The sequence below is a fragment of the Pan troglodytes genome, chromosome 6 (assembly GCF_028858775.2).
Source record: "Pan troglodytes isolate AG18354 chromosome 6, NHGRI_mPanTro3-v2.0_pri, whole genome shotgun sequence".
In the NCBI taxonomy this organism is placed as follows: Eukaryota; Metazoa; Chordata; class Mammalia; order Primates; family Hominidae; genus Pan; species Pan troglodytes.
The window spans coordinates 104,033,552-104,049,929 of record NC_072404.2 but is presented as its reverse complement, the minus strand read 5'-3'; the positions used below and the strand labels follow the sequence as shown (position 1 = coordinate 104,049,929).

The following is a 16,378-nucleotide window of genomic DNA, read 5'->3' as shown; positions in this document are numbered from 1 at the left end:
TTATAAGGTGCTATCTCTGAGTCTAACTTCCACCTGTTTCTTTTTTTTGTAACATGGACTGATTGAGAATAACTAGCCAATGATTCAAAGTTATATAAGTTATAATTAATTTTAATTCAGGGATTTTCTTATGTAAGGACTATAAGGCTAAATAGAAAATAGTAATTAATGATTTAATGATATTCCAAAGATTCACCTGCTCTCTTTTTCGACTGTCTTGGATCAAAATGTTATTCTGTAAATTATCCTGAGTTACCAGGAACTGAGATTCTAGATATACAGCTGTCAACTACCTCTAGGGATTATCTGGGAATAGAATAAGGGAATTTTATTATATGCTAAAAGAGTTGCTTGGGAAGTCAATTTGGGAGGGAGGAACCATTTCTCTTGTTCATTCTTTCTAATCTTCAATTGAAAAACATTAGTAAAAATAAATATTTAAGAAATTTAATGTATTCTAGAAAAAAACCTTAAATGTCAAATATCCTTTGTCTGCACTAAATGATAATTAAACAGTGCCTACTCACAAATGACTTGGGCAACTATGGTGCCTAAGAGCAGTTGGGGTACTCGGGTGCTATTATTTGGATATGGTTTGTTTGTTCTTACCGAACCTCATGTTGAAATTTGATCCCCAATGTGGCAGTGTTGATGGGCGTGGAGCTAGTAGGAGGTGTTTGGGATATGGAGGCAGATGCCTCATGAATGGCTTGTTGCTGTTCTAGAGGTAGTAACTGGATTCGTTTCCTCAAGAGTGGGTTGTTATAAAGCCAGGAAGCCCCTCAGGTTTTTTCATTTGCATATGTCTGCTTCCCCTTTGACCTTCTCAGCCATGTTGTGACAAAGCTTGAAAGTCCTTGCCAGAAGCCAGGACCATGCCCTTGAACTTCTCAGCCTGCAGAACTGTGAGCTTAATAAACTATTTTTCTTTATTGATTACTCAGTCTCAGGTATTCTTTTATAACAACGAAAATGGACTAAGACACCTAGCTAGAGAACCCTTGGGTGCTCACCCTTCAACTGCACTAGGTGTCGCAGTCCAAGGTCTGTGCCCTGAGTTGCATTCCCCTAGACCAAGCCTACTGCCTTGAACATTGAAAGAAATTAATAAATTGTTATTGAACATACCACACACACATACGCTCTCTCTTATTTTATTTATCCATCCTTCCAGATTCTTCTTCATGTACAGTTGTCCCTTGGTGTATGAAGGTAATAGCTTCTAGGACCTCCCTCCCTGCCAATAGTAAAATCTGAAGATGCTCAAGTCCCTTATATAAAATCCATAGTATTTGCATATAACTTATGCACACCCTCCTGTATACTTTAAATTATCTCCAGATTACTTGTAATACCTAATGCAATGTAAATTCTATGTAAATAGTTGTATTATATTGTTTACTTTTATTTTTATTGTTGTATTTTTTTTTCACTTTTTCTGAGTATTTTCCATCTGAGGTTGGTTGAGTCTGTAGATGTGGAACCCGAGGATAAGGAGTAAAGGGTGGGAATTGGGTGTTTACTTAATTTTTCCAGGAAAATATGAGGTGGTTTGGGTAATGAATTCATTATCAAATCATTTATAGGTATGTACCAAATACGTTTCCATTCTGTTGTGCATGTTATCTTTATTAATTTAATTCATCTTAGATGTATTAGTTTATCCTCCTCATACCAATAAGTTCTTCTTCCTTCTTGTAGTCCTTATGCAATTCGTTAGTGTATTTTTTGAGGTATGGATCAAGAGTGATTCTTATCCTCATGAATATTTAATTGCCTTTATGTTTTTAAAAGTTGTTTATTTTCCCATTGTTGTATAACATTTTGTACTGATGATTTATTCAAAAGGGCAACTCAGAGCTCCAATCAGTAGAATATGGACCTCTTTTAAGATTGACCAAATGAATGTACATTTGTGTTTTAACATAGTGTGATCATCATTCTAAACAATTGTTTTGATTGTAATTGTTTTGATTGTAATTAGTTGTTTTGATTAATTGCTAGCATCCACTACACTAGATAAGAGGGTGTCTTTATTCATTTCATAAAAAGTTTCAAAAATATTGCAATTGTTATGTAAAATAAGTTTATTGTTCTGGACTAGCTTTGTCATACAGCTGCATAACAATATAATCTTGAGGCTGAGCACCTTTTGTTTTTGTTTTTGTTTAATCACATGGATTATGGAAAGAAGTGGGGCCCAGATGAGGAGGAGTCTAGGTGTAACAAATTGGAATAAAATGTTTCCATTTTCTTTCAACTTGATTTGGCTAATCACTTTTGTATCAGGTTAAATTGTAAGAAACCCCCAGGGCAGGTACTTAATAACTCAGTAGTTCTTGGCTGAGGACCCTTACTCCCAATTCTTCAAACCCACCCACCACCCTGCACACGATTGGAGTTTGTGAGCTCTGCTTGATGGATAGCTACTCTGGTAGCCTGCTTCTGAGGGTAGACAGTTTTTAGTTGTGTGTTTTCATTAGTTCTAGATTTTTCCTTTTAGTCACTATCTTCCCAATAAACAGTCATATTTATGTGACTATCATGTCATATGAACCTAGCAGCCCTTTGAAACTCTTCTTCTATGTCCTAATACTTCATAATTTTATATTAATGAATCTCAAGTATTTAAAGTAAAACTGATGTTAAAGTTTGTGATAATAGCAACCAGAGTTGCTATTAATTGTGTATCTTTATTTTATATGTTAAACTTTTGCAGCTGGAATAACTGATTTCCTGGAGTATTCTGGCTATATAATTCATACTAGGTTGTAATCAATAATGTTCTTTATACCACCACCCCACTATCCCAAACTCAATTCCACCCCTACCCTACCCACCCTCCTACCTCCCACTTCCCTACCTCGCTACCCTTCCAACAATCCTGCCCTCCCCACAGCCCCACTCTACTCTACTGTCCGCACTCTTAGCCTCTCCCACTCTCCCTACTCTCTCAGCCTTCCCCATCCTACCCCACCCCATTCCCTCGATGCTGGTAGATGCTGAAATGATCAGGACACAGTTTGCACTTAACCACTAAATCTTTATTGAATTTTTATTGTAACAGCAATGCAATATTAGCAAATAGAGAGCAATATAGAGTGAAGAGAATACAGCAATAAAGTTAGAAGGAGGGGTAGGGGCAATGGGGTTCAGTGGTAGGAGGAGGGCTACTGACAGGGGTAAAAGCAAGGGTTTTTATTTATCACTTTCATAACTTCCATGAAAATTTACCATCCATCATTGACAAGTTCATTCTAGCAGTAATTTATCAGAGGGCACTCATCCTCTATTAAATTATTAATCTAATCACCTTTGAACTTTCTCCCACTAGGGTTTTTATCCATGTCCAATTCGCTCTAAATAAGTTGGTCTCCCTGCAGTTCCCTCCGAGTTTATTTGAAATCTTTAAGGATAGCAATTATAGGGTAAAGGGTTACAAGTAAGTACGCATGTCCACTTATAGCGATATCTAATACATAATATTATTCTAACATTCTAAATAACCCCACCCACTTAAAATTACTTAATAGTCCCTCCCACCCTAAAATGCTTATGATTATATATCCCCTATTACTTAAACTTGATTACACAAAGAAATAAAAGCAATGCAATTTTCCACAGACCAATTCAATACCATTCTACAATCTAAAACACAAAGAACTTTCAGTCTCATCAGATGTGCATTCTCTCTTTAGGTGAAAATGTAGCATGGTTCCCGCAGGGCTCTCCATTTCTGCCCAGGTCTTTCCAGCAGGTTGTTCTCTGTTGTCAATCTTGGAACTGTCTGTATCTGATGTGAGATGTCTGTGGTGGATGACAACTGGATCAATTCAGAAGTCCAAGAGGTAACTGCAAACTTAAACAGAATTCCAGACTGCACCATATAGATGTGGCCCTCTTATTTTGTGCACCTGCAAGTTCACTGTATTACTTCACGATTTGATCAGACTAATTCTCCTTTTTTCCACTAAGACAAATACCTCACTGTCCAAACTAAATTGACCCTTCATAAATGTATGTAAACTTTCTCTGTTTCAATATCCTAGAATGATAAATTTAGCTAGTTCTCTCTAGGCTTGCCTATCAATGGGAGCTCTTAGATCTTCTTCCTTCTTGATTTAATTAACAATGTAAATTTGGGCTAAAAGTCAATTAATTAATTTTGCCAGTTTGAAAAACTTGACTACTGATTTTGCTTACTAATTCATCTATCTCCTTTATGTTTTTTATTTTGCTCCCTTTCTAACTTCTTTAGATATCAAATTCCATTTATTTTTTTCCTTTCTTATGAATAAAGCCATTTTTGTTGGAAAATGCCAAAAAAATTTAAAGGATCCAATTAACATAAATTTGATTAACAACAAAATAAATCAATTGAGTGAAAGGAAACTTAACCAAACTTCAAAACTATAGAATAATAAATTTAGAATTACTTATCCTTAACATCTACATTTATAGATAGCATATATAGCAATAGAGCATAGTACACACTGCCAAAAAGTTAATCACAAGCTTTAGTAAACAGCCAAATGTGGATCAGGGACTTTCTGAGTTGTTAACCCATAGCAGCATATTTTCCCTGATCGTTCTTGTCGTTGGTGAACTTCTCCAGACTTTTGCTTGCAGTGGTGGCAAATGTCCGTGTGCACATGCCAGGGCTACAGACAACGGCCCATTTCTAGGCACCCTGCAGCTTGAAGATCAATTGACAACTGTAAATTTGACACAAAACAACTTGAATTCAAATGTATGGAGGATGAATTGATACTTGAGGTAAACAGAAGTGACTCTTCAAAATAGTTCAGAAGCACAAATGCACCATTTTAAAAGTAATTACTCTAAAACACATGAGTGATTGACAAGCTTTCTGATTCCATTGAAGGAAAAAAAAGTTGTTTTGGATTAAATAGCCAATTAGGTTTCTCTTTTGAAATTTTATATCCTTTTATATGATTTTTAAAGGCCCAATTGATAGAATTGAAATTATATATGATGTTAAAATTGAAGATGAACAGGATGAATTATTATACAAATGCTCCAGTTCTGAGGAGCCTCTCATTCACAGCGTTGTAAGAAGTTCACAGTAAAGGAATATTTTACACTATGTTACTTACCATTTTTACTTAGTTTAACTCTAACAATAAGAACTGGATAGTACTTTGTAATTCAATGGAAATTTTTGAAAGCCTAGTCACCACTTCAAAACACACTAAAAATTATACTACAAATTTTAAGTATTTTAACATGCAAGAATAAGAGCGGATGATAATGAACATGTGAAAGATGATGCTGATGAAAAGTGAAACTTCACCGTTAGACTCCTCTTCATGTCAGGCAATTTGAGATGTACACCATGTTGTTTTCTACTGCTCAAACTCTGCTTTGGCAATTAAAGCCTGCCTCTTACATCTCTGTGTGTGGCAGCAAAATGGAGTCTCAGCAACCAGGCAGGAAAATGACACAAATCCTGCAGCAGGGTCAATGGCAGTAGTAAAGAATTAAACAGAAAAAGAGAGGTTAGATAAAACAGTTCAAGGTAGTAGCAAGGGACCAGGCTAAAGGAAGTCAGGCAGTCCCAGGTTAGCACAAAGCTTCCAGGGGACATCAGAGGTGTCACTGGGCTGAAGACAACTCTTGTGTTGTCCGTTGCTTTGAGTCCTTTGAGTTGCTTTCTGAGGCTTTTCATCCATTGGCAGCTTCACATCAGCTCCATCCTCTAGAGGGACCTTTTTCATTATGTGGATTCTGATCCTTTTGAAGTGGTTACCTTCTAGTAATGTGGAGCTCACTAAGGAAGTCCACATCCTCAAGACAGTGTCCACAGCCCTAATTCCTCTTCTTCAAAGATGTCCCTTCCAGGCATAGGAGTGTGAATCTGGGTGCTAAATCATTTCTCCTCTCTCCACACATCCTAACGCTACAGTCTAATGAGGGGACTGAAGATGAAATGCCCAGATGCATATGGAGGCAGACACATGGATAGATTCTTCCAAAACGTCAGCTGGTGCTTTTCCAGCCAATTAAGAACACTCATGAAAATTCTTTCTGAAGTACCAGGACAAATCTCTTAAGAGTTGGGTATGGGATTTTGGAGTCCTTTTGATGTGCTACTCTTTAGCCCTCGAAGGTGATTGAGAGGTGGTCACATTTCATGAACATCTAACAATGCTGGAGCCACCAGTAATCTCTGGTTACCAGGTTTAATGCTTTGTGGAAGCCATGATGGCATGATGATGGTAAGGTGTTGTGTCAAAGCCGGAGTCATTGGGTACATGTGATTTGCACCATGATGTGAAGACATAGTCTTAACATGCAAGAGTCCATCTGAGAGAGCACTTTCTTTTCAGGCCTGAGATGTTTCATGTCACAAGGGTTTTGCCTGCTCCTGGGAGAACCAGTCGAGTTGCTGCTCCTTGAGAATTAACAGAACCATGGAAATGGAGTTTGAAGACGGTGAAGTTTCTAAGGGTGCAGCAAGAGGATCACGGAAGCCTTTCCACACTGCACCGATAATTTTGGCTTCCTTAATAAGGCCTCAGTCCTCCAGTGATTTAAAAAGAGGGTACCGAAACCGCAAGAAAAGTCATGTCCTCCTCCTCCTCCTTGTCTCCCCCTCCATAAAGAAATCAGCATTTCCTGCATTTGTATCAGCTTCTCTGTAAATGTTAAACAGCAAATTTGGCAGCCTATAATTTAGATGGTGATGGAGGTTTTGGCAGGTAAAACCCAGACTTCCAGGACTGGCTGGAAAGTAAACTTATTAATTATTTTAGTTAGATTGGCAGTCAAGGTGGAAAAATGAGAGATCATTTATTGGCAAATACTTTGTTGCTCTCAGAAAATGTTGAAGGTCTTTTGGTGCTTTAGGATGTGTGCCAGTCCAGGGTGGCCCTAACCTTCCATAGCCGTTTCAGAGAGGATGTGCCTCAGGTGGCCTGAAGATACAGTAGCCTAAAATTTAGCACACAGTCACTGATTGAGAAGCTGAACAGGAATAAATTTTGAGGGCAGAGATCCTGAAGGACATGACAGGTATTTACAGGGTACTGTAAGATGGAGGCGGCGGCGGTGGTGGTGGTGGAGGTGGCGGCTGTGGCGGCGGGTACTGTGGTACCGGAGGCTGGCGGTACCAGTGTGGATTCCAAGTGATCATCACAGGTACATATAGTGATCTTCCTTGTCCGTCTCGTCCCACTGGGTACCAGGCGAATCCTACTGGGTAGGTCGGGTACGCGGCATATGTGGGGTATGTTTGGTATCCAGGTATTTGAGGTACGAATTCAGTGTACGTTGCCAGGTGTGCTTGGTCTTCTAAATTTGGAATAGATAGGCGAGGATACTGATTCTGGATAGTAAAATTGTTTGGAGCTCGGCAATCATAAGAAACTTGCAGTTTCCACCCCCTCTTCACCTGGAGAACTTGGGCTCCATTAGGTGCAATCGTTGGAGTAATTAGCCCATCTTTTACATTTCTTGCCACAAAATCTCGAAGAGCTGCCATTTCAGGTTCGGACAGTGAATACACATGTCCACTGGGAATACTGTGTGCTCCAGGTATCATTTCTATGTGAGGGTCAACCAGGCGGTGATCTGGGTAGACGTGCTCATCTACTGGAGTGTACACATTCTGGACATAGTAATACCTCACTGGTTGGTAAACTCTGTATCCATCTACTGGATAATAGAGTGGCGGTTGTGGTGCTGGTGGTGGGAGCGATGGTGGTATTGGAGAATACATCCGGCAGTGGTAGCGGCAGTATTCAGAATCAAAGACGATAGATCGAGTGCTCCATGTGATATTGGGATCATGTGTGCTCAGCCAGCGAACCCCTAGGACGACAGGGAAGAATGGAGACTGAGTCACATCAAATGACAGCACCTCTCGGTGATCTCCCAGGTCAACTATCAGGTCGTGAGTTTCGTGGACAACTGGGCCCGATGCTATGGGGCGCCCATCAATTGCTTCCACAAGTATTGGCCAGTCCTTGATTCTTAGAGGAATTCCATTTTGAGCAACATATTCGTGATCAATGAAGTTGCCAGAAGCACCAGAATCGATCATGGCTCGGACGAACAGGGTGTGTCTGCCCGGAAGATGAATCTGGAGCATCACTTGCAAGTGTGGAGATGAGGCATCATCTTGTGGGGACCTTATTATTTCTGGCCCGGTCGCTGAAGGTCCCTCTACAGCGGGGCCGGGGAGTTTCCCGCCGGCGAAGACTTTGAGGCCTTGGCAGGACAATTGTCAGCGTAGTGACCTCCTGTTCCACAGTAGAGGCACAGGTTCAGCTTTCTGCGTCTTTCTTTTTCTTCCTGGGTCAGGCGCATGCGGGCACCTCCCACCGGCTCGGTTGGATCTACCTGGTGGTGGCTTGCAATGTGAGGCAACACCAGCGCCCGGGGTGGCGAGCGTGGCTTGCGAGCTGCAGCAGCCCTGGCCAGCCTTCTCTCAATGTGAATGCACTGCCCAATCAGAGCAGACAGCGACTTGGCGACCTCGAGGTGGGAGAGCTCCTCCTGAATGTGGTCGCTGAGGCCCTCGTGGTACTGGTCAATCAGCGCAGGCTCGTTCCAATCCAGGTCCTGGGCAATCATCTGGAAAGCATTGGAGTAGTCGATGACAGACCCCATGCCTTGGCGCAGGCGTCTGATCTTGCGTTTGGCAACCTCTCGCCTCTGAGGGTCTTCAAAGACATGCTTCATTTCCATCATGAAAGCTGGGTAGTTGTGCATCAGGTAGTGGGAGCGCTCCAGCTTTGCTGAGGCCCAACGGGCAGCACGGCCGGTCATCATGCTTGTCACGAAGCAGACACGGACACGATCAACTGAGAAATCCCTGGTGCTCTTTTCCATGAAGATCTGGCACTGGGCCATGAAAGGAGCCAGCATGTCTGGGTTGCCATCGAACTTCTCTGGGAGGTCTTCTGGGCACTCTTCCTCTATTGGAGGGGGTGGGGCAGCAGCTGCTGCAGCACCGCGGAGCTCGATGTCATCATCCTCATCCTCAGGGGTGGGTTCCACTTGCTCTCGAAGGGTGGTGTTCTCCTCTGTGAGCTTCTGCACCTGGCTCTGCAGGTTGTTGTTCTCCTCCGACTGCTTCATGACCTTCTCTCTTAAGTTGTTGATCTCTTCAGAGAGCTCGTCCCTTCTTCGTTCGGTCATGTTGGGGACACACGCACTCTTATGGCCGGTGTGCTTGGAGTTGTTGTTGTTGTTGTTGTTGGGGGGAGGGGGAGGAGGAGGAGGTGGGCAGTCGGGACCCAGGGTGACGGTTGGGGTGGGAGGAGACCTCCCAGCTGTAGCTTCACTTCTGTGGGGATGGAGGCCTGGATCCTGGCCCCCTCTTCCACTCCTTCTTTTTTTTGTTTTCAAAACCCGCTTATTCCTGTAAATAAAGATAAATGTATGTATAAATCCAACTTATACATTCAAAGCAGCAAAAGCGACACAAAGGATTTGGTATTTAAATTATCCCTTGCTCTACGTGCTTACATTAATAATTAGTGAACAAAGAAAATAAACTCTCAAGAGAAAGTTATTAATCAGCACCATATATAACAAAAAGCAAACTACTTTTTGATGTTCAAATGACCTTGTCTTCCTCAAAGGCCACCTGTTCATTATGATTCAACAATACATTATCAACAGCATGCTTACCTTTATAAACTATAAAAGAATGTTGAAACCCTCTAAACAAGTAGTTTTGTATTCAAACACAGCAAGAAACTTCAAGGCAAACATGGATACAAAATCAATTATGCAAATTAAAGCCAAAATAATAACTTTTGTTTAATTAAAGAAGCCAGGCCAAAAATAGTTAATACTGCAACTAATAGAATCTCATTAAAGCAAGAGGGGAGTATTAAAATCACAATGCATGTATTCATCAGCCCTGTGGGCAGGAGGGTACTCTGGCCAACTGTCACAACCCTATTCCACTGCCACCGAGAAGGTAACTGGTTATCAAATCAAACAACCACCACCACAAAAACCACAGGACTGCCTAAATTACTTTTCTGACCATAATTTAAATCCCCAAAGAAAATTCTCTATGGGACAGAAACGGCACTAAGCAGCAATATGTGTATGTCAGTTTCCCTTGTCATTATGCAGTCATTCAAGAAATAATAATTGATGCCTCCTAGGAAAAGCTATAAAATGCGACATTCAAAGAAGCCCAATAATAGTATACCTCAAACTAATTATGAGGACTTAATTAAATAGTGCAGGTAAATTATGTAGTGAGTATTCAACAATGGTTAGCTGATATGAACAAAGTTATTAATTAGAAAATAGAAAGGTGACTATCTGTGTAAAAAGAGTGGGATTAAAAGAGGGAGGGGCTGCAACTATAGCAACATGGGCATGCATTTCCCACCTAAAGACATTTACTTTTTTAAAAATACTGTGTTGGTCAAACAAATTCAAGGCCTTATTTGTCTTGCAGGTTACCAGTTTGTAATCCATAGTTTTTAATGAAGATTTGTCAGCATAGCCCCAAATGAAGGTTTGTAATGTTAAGGTGGGACAGGGCTGCACTCCTAGGGGGTGAGTGGATGTGTGTGGGGAGGTGGGGGTAGGGTGTGTGTTTAAGCATTCTAATTATGAGTGTAATGACAATCACACACATAAAAAATCCTGACACAGTGTCTGCCTGTGTACTTCCTGAAAATACAGTTAAATGCATTTAGAATGATTTAATTATTTTAAATTTTATTAATAATCTCAAGTCCCATATTTGGAAAATTTAAATATATAAAAAGTTTAAAACATAATATGTAAAAGTTTAAAAAAGTTTAAAAAACTTTGATTTAAAAAGTTTAAAACTTTTAAAGAAAGTTTATAAAACTTTTAAATAAACAAAAGTTTAAATACATAACTTGGTCCTCTCTGGATACTCACTATGTGATTTACCTGCAAAAATGGACGCCAAATAAATTACATAGAATAAGGCCAAAAAGATACACAGTTGGTAATTAGAGAAGTTAGGTGAAAAATAGTTACTATTTTCAACCAATAGAGTACAAGAAAAAAAAAAAAAAAGTGGTAATTAAACATGATGCCCAGCCCCTGGCTGTAAAGAAATGCTCCTTCCTCTCCAACTCCTAAACTCTTTAGGTACCTCCCATGCCCCAGTGTCACCACCCACAGATACTATCCCTGTGTCCTTTGCAGTTGGTGTAGCCTCTCCAAGGAGTGGCTATACAGCAAGCAGGGTCTTTAAGAGACAGGGAGTAGTGTGACATTTTAACAGTTTTAACCCCACTACTTAATTACTTTAGTAACTTAGGCTATAAAAACAACAAATAATTGACATTTAAGATAAAATATTCAAGTTTAGAAAAAATTAGAAAACACAATAAACACATCATAACCCGTGACATTCAGTATCATTTCCAACTCCTTAAAGACAATTGTATTGTTGACCCTGACAATATAACATCACAACATAATGCAATTTTTCCTTATTAAATTAGGAGTTTTCATGTCCCATTAATGAACAACTAATAACCATAAGTAAGGTGACTAAGGTACCACTTTTGTCATCTAGACATTAATACCTTCAAAACCTTGAGACAAGACTTCCTAAAGAGCATTCACAGCATGGCCTGGTGCAGCCTGACCACTTGTCAATCACGGCCACTAAGTGGGGCTTTATTGAAGCCCAGGTCTGATGGTTTTATTATCTGCAAAAAACAGTGATGGGACAGAAATAACAATACATTAGGAAATCAGCAAATAATTACTATACGGTTTAGGGAAATAAAAGATCAATAAGAGTTAAAAATTCAAATACCTTTGGTATATAAGGAAGGTAGTTTAAAAGTGAAAAGAGACCAGAGTTAAGATGGGAGGGGCTGCAACAATGGAACTTGGGGGTGCATGCCCTCCCCCTTACCACCCTCCCCACCCCTGCCCCCCTGCCACCAGACATTTCATTCTTTTTTATTTTTTAATTTAGTTCCTGGTCAAACAAATTCAAGGCCTACTTTAGCCTGCAAGGTCACTAGCTTAAGACTTCTGACCTTTGCCAATAACAAGCCTGAGGCCTTCATATGAGGGTTGGCAAGTTTAGGGTGGGACGTTAAAAGAGACAACTGCCCAGGGAACAGTAGTTTATCCATTAAAAGTAATAGGATAATGGGCAGGCAGGTTAACAGTGCGTATAAAAATGTTTAAACAGCGACTGAGGCAGCACAAGTTAACCTGGGACAAGAAGCATGTTTACTTGATTTGAATTATAGAACTATGTATGGCTCCTTAAACTCCCCCTTAGTAGGGGCTGCATTGGAGGGGAGGGGTCAAGAGGTCTCATTCCTGAAAACTGAAAGGACAAACTGCATAAAGCAAGTTGCCTAGGACAGATGCCATCTTTACATGATAATAATTTCAGTTTTAGTCTTTTTAGGAAATAAATACATTTGGTTAATTATTGACTCTTCACAATAGCTTGGAATAATTTCTATTCCACAAACACACCAAAGAGCAATAGTAGCCAAAAACCATAAATAAACATCCCATTAGGAAATGACATCTCATTAAGCAACTCTTAGTTGCTTCATATTTTCAAATGTCCAATTTTTTAGTACTATCTTGTACTATTTATGAAATGCAAATTCTCTTAATATGCATGTTATTACTGTTGTTTTGAACCTCTTTAATATGCATGTTATTACTGTTGTTTTGAACCTCTTTAATATGCAAATATACAATATCCAAAGAGAAGGGAAAATTACTTAAAGCTGTAATTATGATAAGCACAAATTTTCCATAGATTGTGTACTTGTGGTGGGGAGGGGGTATGTGACAGAGATTTTTGGGAGCCAAAGCCCCCAATTCCTCCCCTACCAAAGTCCTGGCTCATGATTTGTAATATATGGAACCAGGTTTTAAAATTTCTTCATTCAGCTAGAAACACAATTCTTACATGGTACCTCTTACTGGCAATCAGTTATAAATTTGTTTTATACAGATGTTTAATTTTGCAAGCTGAAACAACCTATGTTTTGTAATGTGACCACTTTATATTACATTACACAAACTTTAATACAATATGTACCATTAATAATCCACTTGCCCCAAATTTAAATTAGCTTTTTATGAAAAAAGCTAATTATTTGGAATAACTAGCTTTTTATGAAAAAAGCTAATTATTTGGAATAACTAGCTTTTTATGAAAAAAGCTAATTATTTGGAATAACTAGCTTTTTATGAAAAAAGCTAATTATTTGGAATAACTAGCTTTTTATGAAGAAAGCTAATTATTTGGAATAACTAGCTTTTTATGAAAAAAGCTAATTATTTGGAATAAGCTTTTCATGAAAAAAGCTAATATTTGGAATAACTAGCTTTTTATGAAAAAAGCTAATTATTTGGAATAATTAAAATTAATTTAGTTGCTTTGTATTATAATTACAGCTTATATCATTGGAGTTTAAAAACACATACACTTTTTTTAAATTCTGTTAAATGTGAGAGATAACGCAAACAAGGCAACCCAGGACAGCAAAACACCATAGGAAAGGAGCAAATCAGAAGAGACCTACAGACACCAAGCAAGACACTGAATAAACCAATTTACTCTGGTCATTTAACACATATTTAATGAATGCCTACCATGTGCAGGCACAATTTATTATACATAGGCAAATAGGCTAGGGTTAATCACCTAGAGATCCAAGGAAAACACCCAGCTTCATAGGCACGCAAATAAAAGCCTTATCCTCACTCAGAGGCCAAACCAACAGCACCAATTTTGTATTCACCAAAACATCCGATTCCCAAAGGTCCACTAGTGCCTCTAAAAAAACCTTAAATGTGAAAATATTTTTAAAGTTTTTAAAAATAAATTGTTAAGTTTTGGTTTTCATTTGCAGTAAAAACATTTGGCTAAATTGCCTTTAGAGGCACCAGCCATGTCAGTTTACAAGGTCCCTTCATAAGCCACTATCAGGAGTTTAAATTGTGGGATTATGTTATTGAATATATGCAAAGAACATATTAAAAGTGCTCATAAATTCCAGTTATAATTATTATTAATTGTTTTATTTATTATTCTATTAGACTCTAGTAGCCAAAAAGCAAAACCAACACAGCAGAGAAACCGCAGGGGGGCGGGGCTGTACAGCCAGGGCTCAGGCAAGGAAGATGCGCAGGTGCAGAGGACCGGCGCCTGAAGGGAGGGGCTGAGGGTTCACACTGCGCATGTGTGCTAGCAGGCTCTGAGGGAGGTGGGACTATAGGCCAGCCGGGCAGGGGCAGGCTTAGGGAGGGGCCAAGCCTTGGAGAGGCGGGGCCTGAGCAGGCTACCTAAGAGGAGGCGGGCCTGGGGAGGTGGGATCTGGGTGAGCTCACATCAGAGGAGGCGGGCCCAGGAGAGGCGGGGCCTGGGCAGTTCACCTCAGAGGAGGCGGGCCCAGGAGAGGCGGGGCTGGGCAGTTCACCTCAGAGGAGGCGGGCCCAGGAGAGGTGGGGCCTGGGCAGTTCACCTCAGAGGGGGCGGCCCCGGGAGAGGCGGGGCCTGGACAGTTCACCTCAGAGTAGGTGGGCCTGGGAGAGGCAGGCCCTGGGCAGCTCACCACAGAAAAGGCGGGCCTGGAAGAGGCGGGGCCTGAGCAGCTCACCTCAGAATGAGGTGGCCAGAGAGAGGTGGGGCCTGGGCAGGCAGGCGCTAAGGAGCTGGGAGGAGGGGCCTGAGGAGGCCGCATCTAGAAGGCGCGCTCTGGGAAGGCGCGCTGCAGGGGAGGCGCGCTCTGAGGAGGCGCTGTAGGAGGAGGCGCTAAGCACCGCAAAGAAGGCATGCTAGGATGGGCGGGGCAGGCCTGAGACTGGCTGCTACAGGGCTGCAGAGTATCTGCACACACCCCCCGCCGCCAGAATCCCCCCTCCCAAACCCCTCCCACCAGCCACCAAAGCCAGATTCATTTCATGCAGCAAGAGCAATCCACAGATCCAATTCCCCCGCCATACTCAGCAAACCCACAGTTTCCACAAACTGTTGCTGGACGCTGATTCGCGCCACCACAACTACACCGCCACTTCAATCAAGCACAAGTAGGCAGGCAGCCTGCTCTGCCATCACCAAAAGATTCCCATTTCCACTCCAATCAGTGCCCCTCCACTCCACTGCTATAGCGGGAATGGTGTGGGTAGAATGTTAAACACTAATTTTTGCCCGGGGCTCCATTTTGTCTACCAGCACCATCATGCAGAGAACCGTCCTGCAGAAAAATAGAGTGGGAGCCATTCCAAAAGGTGAAAGGGTGGGGTCCTGCTCCAAGAAAACAGAGGAATTGTACTCCGCAGCTCATGTCCCACTACGGCTGCTTTATTTGTAGCGCAAACAGTCTGCAGCTCCTGTACCTCTGCAGCTCTTACCACTTTGTAGTGCATCTTAGGTGTGAATTGTTCCGCAGCTCATGTACCTCTGCAGTTCATGTGCCTCGCAGCGCAATGAAGCGCTGTTGTCGGGCTGGCTAATCGCATCGTTTTTGTAGCGTTTTTTGTAGTGCTACTCTTCTGCAGCTCAGATTTTGCAGCGCGTGTAAAGCGCAATTCAGTTTTCTGTCTGCAGCTCCTATATCGCTGCTCCTCGTTCTGGATTGTAGCGCCACTGAAGCGCCCATCCGTCAGTTTGTGGCACATAAAGCGCCCATCAGTTTATAGCGCAATTAAGCGCCAGTTGTAGCACCCATCAGTTTGTCGCCCGCGTGAAGCGTGCTTGTAGCGCATCTGAAGCGCCAGTTTGTAGCGCATTTGAAGCGCTTATCTGTTTGTAAAGCATGGCACTTGGTAGCGCATTTGAAGAGCAAATTGCAAATCGATCTGTAGCTCCTGACCGTCTGCAGCTCATCACTGTCCGCAGCTCATCTCTGTCTACAGCCCGTATCTGGACTTGGTCCTGGAAACCCAAGCCTTTAAGGCTTGGTTTCCCCATTTGTTTTGGGGTACAGCCAGTGAAGGCGTGACAAGTTTTGCGTGGAGACATTCTGGGGTGCTACTCCATCTCCCGCAGCTCCCGATAAGCACGGGGAATGAACGTGATCTTTAAAAAAAAAAAACGTCCTCACCGCATACTCACCACGCGAGGACTCCTCTGCGAAGACAGGAAGGATGGGGTCCCACACCTGAGCCAGGCGCGGTCTCCACTGGGTGCTCCGCAGCCCGGAGTGGCTCCGGACGACAGCCCGCTCAGCGGACCTTTCGCCAGGCTCGGTGGACCTTCTCCGCTGTTCTCCTCAGGGCGCAGTCAGGTTTCTTCGACACACACCAACCGAAGTTGAAGCGCGTGTACCAGGAGCTCAGACTGTGAGCCTTATATAGGTTGCACCGAGGAGGGGGGCGCCAAATCCCAGCGTGCTCCGCGGGCTAGGGG

The 16,378-nt window shown here is 41.8% G+C and overlaps 1 protein-coding gene across 4 annotated transcripts; it reads right to left on the bottom strand.

Annotated features, from left to right (window-relative positions):
- Positions 1 to 3,022: 3,022 nt before the first annotated feature.
- On the bottom strand, positions 3,023 to 16,337 carry PEG10 (paternally expressed 10). Of its 4 annotated transcripts, none has more exon segments than NM_001302444.1 (2): positions 3,023 to 9,388; positions 16,074 to 16,337. In NM_001302444.1, coding segments are annotated over 2 exon segments (2,355 nt in total). In that variant the 5' UTR covers positions 16,079 to 16,337; the 3' UTR covers positions 3,023 to 7,039.
- Between the last annotated feature and the right edge of the window lie 41 nt (positions 16,338 to 16,378).